Source organism: Copadichromis virginalis, linkage group LG15 (assembly GCF_057382275.1).
Source record: "Copadichromis virginalis isolate Kocher_CV1m ecotype Utaka linkage group LG15, C_Virginalis_male_GT1.1, whole genome shotgun sequence".
NCBI lineage: Eukaryota > Metazoa > Chordata > Actinopteri > Cichliformes > Cichlidae > Copadichromis > Copadichromis virginalis.
Window position 1 is genome coordinate 4,347,940 of NC_140632.1, and position 15,028 is coordinate 4,362,967.

The 15,028-nt window shown below is 42.2% G+C and overlaps 1 protein-coding gene across 2 annotated transcripts in view; it reads left to right on the forward strand.

Annotated features, from left to right (window-relative positions):
• Positions 1-1,607: 1,607 nt before the first annotated feature.
• The window catches only part of plcb1l (phospholipase C beta 1-like), a 128,620-nt gene continuing 115,199 nt past the window's right edge, over positions 1,608-15,028 (forward strand). Inside the window, exons 1-2 of one of the 2 annotated variants that reach the window (XM_085431423.1) lie at positions 1,608-2,027; positions 6,326-6,403. In XM_085431423.1, the coding sequence (XP_085287549.1) occupies positions 1,929-2,027; positions 6,326-6,403 (177 nt within the window). In that variant the 5' untranslated portion in view covers positions 1,608-1,928. The remainder of the gene's footprint in view (positions 2,028-6,325; positions 6,404-15,028) is intronic. The other variant, XM_085431424.1, reaches the window with a different exon arrangement.

Genomic DNA, 15,028 nt, shown 5'->3' on the forward strand with positions numbered 1-15,028 from the left:
AAACAGGAAGTACAGAGGTTCAGACAGGAGGAGAGAGCACGGGGAGAACACAGACATAACAGGCTGGGGAAAACATGGAATAAAACACGAAAGGGGACAAGGGCTCATGAATACATAGAGGGGAACACAGGGGGTGAGAGTCACAAAGGGAAAGCACACAGGGAACCACATAACAGGGCAACTCAGGAAACAGAACCTAAACAGGGAACTGAATACAAAAATACAAGAGAACTAAGAATACTGGGCCAACACGGCCCAGGACCATGACAATAGTACAGAGGCTCTGATCGTGGCAGCATCAATAACCCAGCACCAGATTAATATTCAACCAAGCTAAGGCGCACCCTGGGTGAATGTGGTCCTGACGATCCACATAGAAATAAGGTTTAATTTGCAATTTATCATCAGAAAGTATTAGCACCTCTATTAAAAAAAATAAATATTTTTTTTGCAGTTTGCGGATATAGAGCATAATACTGTGATAAAAAAAAGAAATTGTAAAACACCAACAGCTAAATCTCACACTCTACAGGCCACAGTTAGCATGTTAGATGTTAAAGTTGATGACAATTAGAAAAAGACTGAACAAGTATGGCTTTTCTCTAAAAAGAACATGACTGCACGTCGTAGGTTTGCTAAGTTGCATCTGAAACCACAATACTTCTGGAACAATGTCCTTCAGACAGATAAGATTAAAGTGGAGCTATTTGGTCATAAAGTGCAGCATAAACACAGCATATCAGCACAAACACCTTGTACCAACTTTCCAGTGAAGGTGTGTTGATTTGGGCTTGTTTTGCAGCCACAGGCTTTGGGCACCTTGCAATCATGAAGTCGACCGTGAACTCCTCTGTGTACCATATTCTAGAGTCAAAGATGACGCCATCTGTCTGACTGACTTGGCAGAAATATGGTCATGCAGCAGAGCAATGACCAGAACAGAATGCAACAGAATGGTTGAAAAAACAAAGTCAAGGTGTTGCAAAGACCCAGTTAAAATACAGACTTCAACCTGACTGAAATACTGTGGTGGGACCTTAAGAGAGCTGCAAATGCCTGCAAACCTCAGTGAAATGAAGCAAGGTTGTAAAGAGTAGTAGGTAAAAGTGCCTTGAGGCAACTGTTGATGTGATTTGGCGCTATATAAATAAAATAAATCTGAATTTAAAACTTCCTCCACAGCAATGTGAGAAACTGATAGAGTCCAACACAAAAGGATTACTTCAAGTGATACATGTAGTTCTGTTGAATTACAGGGTGTACTTAGTTTTTCCGAGGACTGCAGTAAGACTTGTTAAAAGCTTTTTCACGTGACTATATGTGGCGATCCCAGCTGATAGGAACATCAGAAAAAAGGATTTGTTCCTAGATTTTTCTCTCTTGCTTGAATGTTCATCATCAAAAATCAGGATTTAACGATTCCCTCATTTTTTCAGCTTTTAATTTGTTTCCATCTTAGAGGCCACTAAATGCCCATCGCATTGCCACCAACGCACGGAGGCGCTAGATCACTTAAAGCATCGATCCTGTCCCTGCATTGACTTGAACAATTTGACATAAGATATGTAACTCGTTCAGATTCCCCCTCCTTCTCCACCACTCTCACTCTTTCCCTCTCTCTCTCTCACTGTCCCTCTTTTTCCCTGTCTGTCTCTCTCTCCTCGTCTTCAGCTGCATGTCTCTCAGTCAGTCAGTCAGTCAGTGAGTTGCCCGGGTCCGCTACGCCTGCGTCCGCCTCCGCAGCTCTCCAAAGCCGAGACGCGCCACCGCCGCCGTCATTGCGGGCATGACATACTGGCATCAGTAGTGGGCTTCCGTCAGGCTGCTTTTAAGAAAATTACAAAGGAGAGGAAGAGACACAAGAGTAGAGGAGAGTGAAGTGACTCATTTCCACCCGAGCTTGTGCGTTGAGAAGAGTAGATGAGCCAATGGCTGGGGCACAGCCGGGAGTTCATGCGCTGCAGCTCAAGCCAGTGTCCGTACCCGAGAGCCTAAGAAAGGGCAACAAATTTATGAAATGGGATGATGTAAGTAGTGGCCAGACAGGCCAGCGATGAATGTCTTTTTTTTCCTCCCCAGTTTTCACTGTCAGATCATTTTCTGCACGCGTTTTGCATGTACACAGTCTGTGTATTACACAATCTATAGGCTACTCGTGCAACAGTAGCCGATAGATTTAATTGTAAGTGGAAACCGCACGGACAAGAAGCTAATTGCGTTGGACTTCCTGCTTAGTGGTTGAAAGAAATGCTACAGCTACAGTGTCTACTGACATGTGCTTTCTTTACATTATCCAATGTACAGTATTTGTATTTGTGCGCGCCAGTGGGTGCACGCGTGTACCGCTGTGTGTGAGAATGTGCGCACCCTCATCTAATCAAACACTAACCCCCCTGCGTTAGAAACGTTTTTTTTTATCAATTAACCACAATTAATTAGTGCACTGACATTCAACATGCAAATCTAAGCACAACAGTTGGTCATTAAAAAAAAGAAAAATATTTTGGGAATTTTTATTTTGGTAGCATCTCTATATAAAATGTCGGTCCAGCTGTAGTAAAATGACCTTGATTGAACTGATTTCACACTGCTCTTGAGTAAAACATAATAGTAATAGCCTTCTAGCAACAGAGGCTATGGCCACACTATGTGGCACATTGCTTTCCCAGGCAATAAATCAACACAAATCAACACTCCCTCTAATAATCTTGTGGCAAGTTCACAACTGAACTGCGCTCTGAACTGAGTTTAACATGGCTTGATGGTTATTTGCATCTTCTGTACCTTAGTTTTTACAGCAGCTGCATTCAGAAAGAGCTGGAATAGCTGTTTTCACACCCCATGCCATTTGAATATCCACTTGTTACTCTGGTTTATGAGTGAATATCTGAATATCTGTTAATTTTAAACCGCTCTGTGAAAATGCTGAGGGCTTAGCCCACCTGTAACTCATTTTTACAGTGCCTTGACTTTTCTAATACTGTAGACAGTGAGGAATCGGTTACTAAGATACACTCTTTCTAAGATCATCCTCTCAAATACATGCTCAGAATCACTCAGCTCAGGTGAGCCAAGTGCAGCACAGATGGCATTAGTCTTGCAGTGTTATGGAAGTGTGAATGCGGTCAGTACAGACTGCAGAGAGGAAATTATGCACACTTGCAAGTCCACCATTCTGTCAATCATCAACCTTAAGCTTAAATAAGAAAGTTTCCTTAACTAGTAACTACTAATGAGCGCCCATTCTTTCAGCTCATTAGATGCGACTCAGTTTCCCCTTTCTCAGCCGTGTTTGTGTACTTTTAGCATGTACATTCAGGACTATCGTCAGACCCAAATGTCCACCAGGCCTTTCCTTGCAAAAACATATGACCTCAAACACAGGCATAGTCACAGGTACTTTCTCTGGTTCCTTTCCCATGCGCTCCTTCCTTCCTCTTTCCTCTCTGTATCATTTCATGGAAAGAATCACAGAGGACAAACAGCCAACCTGAGAGAGCAAAGCTAATAAATTTTCACTGGAGAAAGATTGAATTAAATCATTTTTCTTCTTTTTTATTGCTTTGGGTGTTGAGTTGAACATCTTTCAGCAGGAAATTGTACGGGCAGTAAATGAAAAATTATATGTATGTTCTTTAATTTATGGCTTTACTCTGGTGAAGATTTCTTGTTCTCTCAGTTGAAGTCACACATATATTCCAAAATTCTTAAACTCACCTGGGGAGTTGGGCAAAAAACAGTGTGAAGTTCTGTGCTGCGTAGCCAGCAGCCATGAGTTTTGAGCAGCAGAGTGACTGCAGACTCCAGCACAGGATGCTTGCAGGTGGTTGTAAAGGAGCAGAAAAGCAAGAGAAGCTCTCCAAAGCCTCAAAGGCCTCAGACCTCCCCAACCTCCCTCCTACAGACGTGCGCAGACATCTTGTATTTTTGTTGCTGCCACTTGTCGACAGCTGGCTGCTTCTGTGGCTCATGAAATCCATGGGTACGGGTAAAATATTGCCTGGATGTGTTATTATTTGTCAGTTCAGATGGCACATTTAGCAATAATGACTGCTTTCCGTTGAGGCACAGGGAGCCATTCAGATTCTCCAGCACATACACACTTCATGTTATAAGGATCATTTACTGTACACCTGGGCACGGTGTCAAATTTGTGAAAGACGATGCTTGGTCTGTGTAAACAGAGACTTTTATGAGGTTATACTTATATCAACCCCTCTGGTCGGTTGTGCATTGAATAAGATATTATCAGGCTCCTCAGGGGAGCAGAAAATCCCTTAAAAGTAGTAGAATATGTCATTAGCATACAGAACAGAAATATGCTGAGCTCAAAACTCCTCTCTAACACACCCCCTCCGGCAGCAATGCTAATGGTACAGACTCTTCACTAAAAATAATGGAAGTGTCTCCTGCCTGGGATCAGTTCCTTCAGGGTGTTTGTAATTTCGCAAGTCAGTGACTAATCTCATCTTAATTCAGCAGAAAGCAGGCCACTCTGCTGCCTAATGTTGTCCCATTAAAGACAAATCCCTTAAAATAGTCCAATGACAATAAAAAAAAACAAAAAAAACATTGGCGAGTACTATTCTGCCGGTAGTCACTCTGAAGTTAAATCCCAGCTTTAAGTACTTCTTGTTTCTGTGTAAATGTGAAAACCCATGAGAAAATCTTTGCTAAGAGTCCATAATGGCTTAATGTGTTTGCAGTGGTGGCCATGGAGAGCTAGGACATTAAGAAAGAAGCTGGTGAAAATGACTGCTCTCACATCATTAGGCAGTTTCCCAGTGCTCTCGAGCCTTCTTCTTTTCTCAGACATGACAGACAATCCATCACTTGCATCGCATCTTATCCCCCGAATGACTTCTTGACTTGGTTTACTGAAAATATAAATGACTTGCTAAATATTCTTTGATCTAGCTTGCTATCATTTTCTTGAATTTTTCTAAAGATATTTATCTGTAAAAACTAAATTGGAAAAATCGGACTGTGGATGGTGAGCTGAGCAAAGATCATGAGATATGAGCCAGATTTGGTCTGAAATGCTATATCTAAGAACTGCAAACATGATGCTTTTCCCTTTCCTTTAGGCTATAAACTGTGTGTGTGTGTGTGTGTGTGTGTGTGTGTGTGTGTATGCGGCATGCATTCATTGACATGAACCGCATCTTTTGTCATTCAATCAAGCTTGCAAAGATTGTGCAATCATGTGAACAAAACCAAAGCGATTCCTCTTGAGTCTCTAATAGATTTCATGGGAATGGTGGGTTGCCATAGCAAACGTCACCGTAGCAAATGCCTCTGATGCCTAACTGTTTCCAAAACCGAACGAGCCGCTCATTTACTTTCAGCTCACTTCCCTTCTTTCGTCTTTCCCCGTTTTCCCCTCCTCTGTTCCTCCTGTATTTTCACTGTTGGCCTATATTGGATAAACCATGATTGTGACATTTAGACAGTATGAAATGACTGAAATGACTCATAATGGTTAAATACATTACAGCATAGGCTCCTTTGCTGTCTACCAGCCCAACCCTTTCCCAGCATCCTACGCTGCAAGTCGCATAAGGTCGCGCCCAAATAAGACAAGTGTGGAGCAGATGCAGACCATTAGCTCTGATAGGGACATCATTAGAAGCCTCATGAAGACACTTTGAAGATTTTCTTGCTCTGTGCAGCAAATGCGGTCCTCATCTCTCTGATCTTGCAGCCATGGCTGATTGAAGAGGACAATATGCTACTGTTCAGCTGAGCCACAGCCACTGTGGACACAGAAAAAAGGCAATGGCTCTTTCTTTCTTTTTATAGACGCATCCAATAATATCTGGTGTTGCCATGTATGCCTCAGGGTCAAACTGTGTGTGTGTGTGTGTGTGTGTGTGTGTGTGTGTGTGTGTGTGTGTGTGTGTGTGTGTGTGTGTGTGTGTGTGGGAGAGAGAGAGAGACTTGGAGCTATCTGTATGTAACTGTGGGAAAGCATTTGTCCATTACAAGAGGGGAAAATTGAAACATCAACTCCAAATCAACCTGCACTTCGTGATTGCAGTCACTGCAAACACACACGCACACCCCAGGCTGCTTGGTCATTTTGTGGTGATGCCAGGTCGTGGTGTGGAAAGTACCCTAAAAGGAAAGGATTGAGTGCATGTTTACAACATAAACAGCACTTTTGATGTCATTTCAAATTCTGGTATGCGAGTGGATAAAACAAACTATGCTTTGATCTTGGTTCCCTCGGAGAATTGTCTGCAGTGAGGTATTCACTCATGTTGAAATTCAGATGTTGATTTACAGATTTAAACAGACACGTGTCTTTTCTTCTTCACGACAGGATTCAACCACTGTGACCCCGGTGACTCTGACAGTTGACCCCAAAGGTTACTTCCTGTATTGGACTGACCAGAGCAAGGTGAGACACCACGGCAGGAAGGCCAAATGGTTTGAAGCCTTCAAGCCGTTAAGATGTTTAAAGCCTCTTTCGTTGTCATCTGAATTTCATTTGATGATGAAATTCAGATTCGTGGGACCAAATTTAAAGCTTATCACAGCAGCACCAACAGTTTCCCTCATCTCTGCTTTGACATCTGCACAGTGCTTTGTACCAGCCTGATATATAATAGACAGGCCAATGTCCATTTCACGCGTTTCCTCTCCAAAACCTGAAATGTACAAGTAATGTACAAGTTGCCGCAAAGTGCAGTAACAGCAGGGAGATATTTTATTTCAAGCCAACAGGAAAATAGTCACAGGAAAGTGTTTGAACAGACACTATTAAAACATTTACATTTATATACATATTAGCCACCTAACTTGATCATTTCTGCCGATAAAGGACCCTGCAATGTTCTTAATACATTTTATGCTCACTACCGGCTTTGTGGCTTTAAATATACTATCTCCCCCTACTGGTAATGCAGTTTCTGCATACAGGAACAGCTTCTGCGCTTTGCCTCTCCAGAACGTGAAATGGACACGGTGGACCGCCTGTTATGAGTTTTGTCATGATACTGGGTTGTTTGTACACGATACAGGACCTACCTGGACTGTCTGTACATAACTGATTGGCCAGCACAGTAAATTGTTATATATCTTATGACAGGCAGATATAAACTTACTGTTTTCCCAGCATATTCTCACAGAGCTTTTTTGTCTGTATTCTCCATTTCACTGACAGTACAGCAGCATTGTCAAACTGAAAGCTTTCACGGCACCAACTTCTCCACATTTTTTACTCGTCGTCTTCGTAGGTGTCGGTGCAGCACTTTCTAGTACTGTCACATTTCATTATGAGAAATGGGGTGTTTAGTTTGCTGCTGTTTATTTGCATAAATTTGAAGTTTAGGCTAGTTTATGCAAATCGGCAGCATCCAGCATGGCTCGGCATGCCTGGAAACTCCCCAACAAAGCGAACTGTTGTGTATCTGAAATAAAGACAGAGCAGTCACTTGCATCTGTAGCTTTCAAAAACATTTCAATGGTATAGAAAGTTAGCAAATGAGCCCCAGTGACAGTTTCTGAGAGCAGAGAGAACTTAAAGTTGTGGCAATGGCTTAGCTGTCAGCTTTTGAATACTGTAGCTCAGCACCAAGCATTAAAAACACACCTCTGTGGACACTAACCATCAGTGAGCAGCGAAGGAAGTAAAAGCCAGACCAAGTGTGAGAATCTGTTGTGTCGTTTATGTCGTAAAATCATAAAATGACTGACAAGAGACAAAAACTGACGACGTCGCTGCTGTCTCGTTTTGTTTGGCATGAATATGAGCACAATTCAGAAAAAGGGACAGTCGACTGAGTGTGTGTCCACAGAAACAAACTAAAATAGACACTGTGTTTAAAAACTGCATAAGATATAATCTCTCCTCATGATACTTGTCAGCTCTCATTGAAGGGCTCCCTAAACATTTGGAGTCTGCCAGGTTTCTTCCTGTTAAAAGGGAGTTTTTCCTTCCCACTGTTGCCAAAGTGCTTGCTCATGATTGTTGGGTTTTTCTCTGTCTGTATTATTGTAAGGTCTGCCTTACAACATAAAGCACCTTGAGGCAACTGTTGTTGATTTGGTGCTGTATAAATAAAACTGAATTGAATTGAATAGTGACAGTGGCTCAGGCTTGAAAACCTGCTCTATTACCACTTCAGAGGCATTTAAGACAGTTATTTGAAAACATTGACCTTTTCCATTTACTACTGCCATTCAACAATCCAGTACTTATTACCATAGCAGCACCATTAGAATTCGTGGCAACCACATTCGGCATTCCCTTTGTAATTATCATGGTACACCTAGGATTATTATCGAGAGATCACAGGCGCTCTAGGAAGCATTTAGGCGCTCAGAAATTGCTTCCTTAGCTGAAAGGCCTGCAGCAGAGCACAGTTAGGCTTAGATGGTCTTTTTCCAGCATTGTGATGATTTTTTTTATCTTGTTTGTTTGTTTGTTTTGATCTTTCTGAGCCATTCAAGCATGATTTTTTAAGTTCTTTCAGTTAGCTTCCAGTTAGATTCCTTAAAAAAGGATTTGAGGGTGTTCTGGTCCAGTTTCATTTGAAGAACTTTCTTGAAAAGGAGACAGAAATCTAAACTGGCACACCTGCAGTGCTGCAACCGACACCTGTGAGAATATTGCATAGTGCATTGTGTTTTTCCAACATTCCAGTTGTAGCTAAATGTTTCATAATAACCAGGAACAAGGTAGCGAAACGTAAGATAAGAAACGCTATCATGTTCAGTGATCTTATTAAGCACTTCCTCCCAGTTTAACCTTGAGAGCATGTGCAGAATCTGCTGAAGGTTTAACAGTTTGTTCTGTTTATTTGAATGTACAGCTGCTGAGCACAAGGACTTGAACACAAGCATGAAATTTCCCCTCTGTACACTTACCTCTGAACACAAACACACATCCACACATAATGGTAAATGGCCTGTATTTATATAGCGCTTTACTAGTCCCTAAGGACCCCAAAGCGCTTTACATATCCAGTCATCCACCCATTCACACACACATTCACACACCGGTGATGGCAGCTACATTGTAGCCACAGCCACCCTGGGGCGCACTGACAGAGGCGAGGCTGTCGGACACTGGCGCCACCAGGCCCTCTGACCACCACCAGTAGGCAACGGGTGAAGTGTCTTGCCCAAGGACACAACGACCGAGACTGTCCGCCCCATAATCCATGATTGTACCTGTCCTGCTGTTTTTGGAACAGAGAAAGGATCCCAGTATATTGGTAGCCTATTGTAAATGAATCCAGTATAAGTGGGAAAAGAGATAAAGTCTTTAGTTCTGCTACAGTTTTACCGAACACTCAATGAGGAAAGAAAAGAAGACCAGTTTTGATGTCTACCGCATTTTATGTTGTGGGTGCGTGTTAAAAGTGGGAATTTGCGGTCAGAGATAACCAGCACTGAGTGTGATTCTCCACTAAAAGAACTGAGAGAAGCTCGTTGACACCAATTCATCATTGTTTCCTGTGCCTCTGTCATAAGGCGAGGATTTTGACTGATGAGGCTCTTGTGAGTGTGTGTTTATGCGTGTGGGTGTCTGCTCTGTCTCCCAGCGTTGAGAACAGTCCTGCCGCACACATAATAACTCAAATTGATACCAAGCACAGCCCAGACAAAACTCTATTAGGGCATAAAGAAAGGCACCCGCTGTATTCCTGTGTGCCCCTGTCAAGGCAGAAGTGTGCCTTCTCATGTTTATAAAGATACCTTGGTGCTTTTGCTAACATTTATTCACGACTGTATTGCACATCTGTTGAACAGACCAATTTAAACAAGCTATGATGCTCCGTCTACTTGTTATATGTGTGTGTGTTTGTGAGAGACTCAGTCTGATGGCCTGCAGAGTAAAAGCATTCTTCGGATTCTTCAGAAGCACAACAGAACTGTACTCGGTGTGCCTACTGCGCTGACTTTCAACACACATTGCCAGTGACAGTTGCAGTTAACTGCTGCTTTTGGCTTCTTACAAGATTCACTAAAGACATTTAGCCAAAAGTAAGGAGATAAGATTAAGAGTATTTCCTCCTTGTTAAGGATAAATATTTTTTCTTTTAGTTAACACAAATAATAATACATTTCAATGATAGTGTTAGTGGACAGGAGGTTAACTTGAGTCACAGTTTCCCCTGAGACAAATTGAAAATAAACCTACAGCTAATTTGAATCAACTTTGGAGACATTTATTTACATTAGGCTTCAGTCACACAGATTAGAGACCGGTGGTTAAACCTACAGCAACCTCTGGGGAGAGGGGTCGTCCCCCAGTGTGCCAAATATGTGTATTTCCCAACCAGTTGGTGAGCAGGTTGTGAAAACCTTCACATTGCTTTGGTCCCCTACAATTTGCATGGAAGATGCTGACTTGTCTGCAAACACTACTACTACTTTACTAGTCACCAACTAGCAAAACCTAAAAAAGTTGTGCCTCATTTTTAAAAGGCGCAGCTTTTACTTTGAAAGGAGGAATCTTCATTTCCAGTTTGCGTCGCTTTTTACAGTTTCACTTAGAGCACAGGTGTCGAACTCCAGGCCTCTCATCAAGATGTGTCCTTGATCCAACACAGCTGATTTAAATGGCTAAATGACCCCCTCAACATGTCTTGAAGTTCTTCAGAGGCCTGGTAATAAAACTAATCATTTGATTCAGGTGTGTTGACCCAGGGGCATATCTAAAACCTGCAGGAAACCAGCCCTCGAGGTCTGGAGTTCGACACCCCTGACTTAGAAAGTAGATGGCGAGTGGACGTCTTCCACGCAAACTATAGAGGACAGTGGCAACTTTCTAGTGACCAAAGTAATGGTAAATGGCCTGCATTTGTATAGCGCTTTTCTAGTCCATAGGACCCCAAAGCGCTTTACACTACATTCAGTCATTCACCCATTCACGCACTGGCGATGGCAAGCTACATTGTAGCCACAGCTGCCCTGGGGCGCACTGACAGAGGCGAGGCTGCCGGACACAGGCGCCACCGGGCCCTCTGACCACCACCAGTAGGCAAACATGGGGTTAGTATCTTGCCCAAGGATATTTGGCATGCAGCCAGGAGGCAGCCTGGGATCGAACCACCGACCTTCTGACTAGTGGCTGACCTGCTCTGCCACCTGAGCTACAGCCACCCACAATCACATGGAGGCTTTCAGTCCAGCGCCGTATACCTTTTTGCAGTCAGTTTCGCTGAGCGATTGCCAACAACCATTCATCAAGCAGTTGGGGAATGCACATATTTCCTTACTGACTTGCGGTTGTCAGGGGGGTGCCAACCAGTATCTGAGGTTTTTAGTAATCAGTTTCATAGACAGCTAGCAGCCTCCCACAACCAAATACCAACTGGTTGGTAACAGTGTTAAGAGAACAATGTCCCAATCCAATATTCTTGAATATCACAGTATCCCCGTTTCAGTCGTTCCTGTGAAGTTAGAAACACTGAAAACTAAATGCAGGCAAGCACAACGAGCACTTTTTGTATGTTTCTTGTTTTTTCCCCTCAAAAATGAAGTTGAATATACTGAACTTGAATTTTTTTCATCATCATATTTTGAAGGGCCATGCTTTACAACTGAAATGCCAACATTTTGATTCCCGGTCGAACCCCCTGAACCCGAATAAAATGATTAAACATAAAGGAAGCAACCATTAGCATGCAGGAAGACAAGGTGTCTTTGGTAGTGACAGCTTAACCTTTGCCGCCGTTTCAAATTTGCTTCTTTAAGCAGAAAAAAAGCTTACTTTAGACACAGTAGGGGCTTGATATTTACTTTTGACTGTGCTGTTAATCCCGGAGTTTGTCTCTTCCACTTCAGTGTCAGATGTGCTTAGGTCTGATGTTTTTGCCTTTTCTTTCTGGCTAACCTTTGAGTTGATGACGCAAGGCTCCACGAGGATTCTGCTGGTTTCATCTTTACGCCTTTGTTGTAGTCACAGTAACTTGTGCTGACAGTATACACTCAGCTTCAACTTCTGGGGAAGAAATGTTAGAAGAAACTTTTATTGTTTCTTGATGTGGTGTGTTGGGGAAATGAAGTTGACAGCAGCTCAGGATATGACCTAAGATATCCTGTATTCAGTGATAAAATTATTACGATTTTTTTTGTGACTTCACTTCTTCCTGTAGTGGACACCAAAATAAAAGCTTAAACAATGCTTCTCTTGTTGTTTACAAAAGCCGATGTAGATTTTTTTTCTCTTCCTTGTAGATAGAAACAGGTGCACACTATATCCAGTGTGAGCAGCATTTCCATTTCTGCACACTGACGTATTTTTAAACAGGGCACTGCTATGTAAACTACAGCAGTAATAACTCTCCCATGTTTGTATGTGTTTGCTTGAGAGTCCAGTTGGCTGGCTTTTTATGTTTCTGTCTCATTCACCTCAAAAGATCCACTGTCTTGAGCACACACGCAGACACAAATTCACAGATAGAAAGAGAGATTTTGGGAACGAGAACCATAATAAAGATGACGTGATATTGTCAGTCATATCGGTAGCACGTGTGCTAGCATTAGTATGAATCAGCTGTAAAATGAAACTCGTCACCCTAATGTAAATTAATAACAATGATTTACCTTGTGTCAACAAAACCATACATATATAGACATATATTAACAGCAGCATTATAAATATACCAGCAAATTCGCTGTGTACGCCAGGAAAACTCAGTTACTGTTCAAGAGTTGGCATCTTTCCAGTAGTTCTTAATTTAGAAAGCGTACAGGTGCTTTGTTCCTCATTCCTATGCAAGTTTAACAATGAGAAAGTATATTGAGGAGTATTCGCAGGTTCCTTGCTCATGACGTTGAAATCCATCCTCCTCTTTAAAAGAGGCATTTCCTCTTGTGCGAGGGGGGAACACACCGTCTTCTTTACAAGCACACATGCACACTAGCTGCGGTGGCCAGCTAAGAATAGGTGTTTTTCTTTTTTCTTTTTTAGAAGGTTGAAAATTATTTTTGCACTTGTTGGTTCATCATGTTTTATAGGGAGGAGCCCCACAGCACGGAGAGGTGGACTGACTCATTCAAATTAACTACGCAAAAAGCCTTTTGCTTTAGTTGCCATGGTTGCCAAGCGACAGCACACACCTTAGAAATGTCACATTCTCTTTCATTCTGAAGAATGTCGCTGCTTTGAAACTGATACAGTTGTTTCCTCATGTGTGTGTGTGTGTGTGTGTGTGTGTGTGTGTGTGTGTGTGTGTACACAGCTTCTTACTATCTTGGTGGGGACCAAAATCTGAAATTTACTATACTGAAGGCATTTTTCACACTCAAAATATAGTTTTAGTGTCAGGGTTACAATTGGGTTATGGTTAGGTTTAGGGTAAGGTGAGGGTTAGGCATTCATTTTTGATGGTTAGAGTTAGGGTAAGCAGCTAGGGCAGCGCCACGGACCGGTTTATGCCTGACATTATTTTCACGGACCGGCCTTTAAGGTGTCGCAGATAAATACAACAAAATAAAACTAGTACCGGTACCGAAAAAAACAAGATTTATTCATAACACACGTGAAAAGACCCAGGAAAACCGAGTTAATGATAAAAACGATAACAAAATAACGCTGAAAACCGATAAAAAGCTTGAAAACCATACATTTCACACCTGAGCCTCAACTCTCGCGGCCCGGTACCGGTCTGAGGCCCGGGGGTTGGGGACCGCTGAGCTAGGGAAAGCATTAGCTCAATGGGACGAAGATAGCAAACCAGACGTGTGTGTGTGTGTGCGTGGTCCAGATGTTACTCATGTTGTGAGGACACAAATGTGTTTACAGAGTTAGATCTTGGAGAAAAAAAACAAGTCCCTGTGATGCAAAACATCAGACAATTTCAAGGTTAACACATGTTTAAAGGTTAGAGAATAAAGAGGCTTAGGTTAATGTAATGGTTTTGTTTACAATTGAAGTAAACCTCCAGGAAACAGATGTAAGTCCACATAATGTCCTCTAAAGTCATTTCTGTACGTGTGCGTGTGTGTGTGTGTGTGTGTAGACACCCTCATATTCTCATTCGCTCTTCTGAGCAGGCTGTGGTTATATGAAAAAAAAAAGGTTAAACGCTGTCTCTTGGGAGATTTATGTTTCAGCAGTGTGCCAATTTCAGGACATTCACTGGACAAGCACTTAGCATATGGCATTGAATGATGTTCAAAGGTGAAAGACAGTTCACCTCGGGCCAAAACCAGACTCACGCACTTGTCAGCTGGAATGTGTGGGGCATTTCTGAATGAGCCTAGAACTGACCTAATCCAGAACAACATGAAGACCCTTTGGTTTTGTATTTCTGGGCACACGTGATGCACAAATATGAAATGTACGCACAGTTCCTTCTCTTCTGTCAGAGCAGAGTTTACGTGTCTGTTTCTCCCAACACAGCAATTTTTGGTGATTACAGAGCCTGCTGCTCCTCCACCTCTGTCAGCACTATAGGAGTGAAGAACGAGGCATAAATCTGCAGCCAATCTACTCAAAGTGAATTGTGACCCCTGCCAAGTTGTAGCATGGCACATGGGGGACTTGTTTTATCTGCACTTGTAGTTATAGGATGAGACAGAGCGAAAAAGAGAAATTATAAGACGGTGATTATCATGATCCACACCCTCTATGTTAGCTGTGCTATGTGGTATCAGTTGTTTTTAATCTACTTAATAAATTTTTGGTCATCAGAAAAATTATTAGATTGTGAGCAGGACCTGTCGATGGTCTTTTCAGGATATGACACCATCAATCTGCGACGTCCCAGTGAAAGCCAATGAGCTTTTCACCATTTGGGCTTTGTGTCAGCCTTTTGCTGTATTCACATAAAATGGCATTTGGCATTTGTCTTGACGTGTCTGCCTTTTCAGATGTTGGCTTGCATTTAATTTATGTGCAGCATTTAAGACACACGACGCATGCATTTAATATAAGTGAGAAGTGAGAAGGTTACCATGGTTATAACCACAAGTAATGGTTATAACTTCATTATCTTCTTTTCTACATTGTGTGCTGCAGAGTTGATAAGTGATTACCAAACATAGCATTACTGATTGCAGTTGT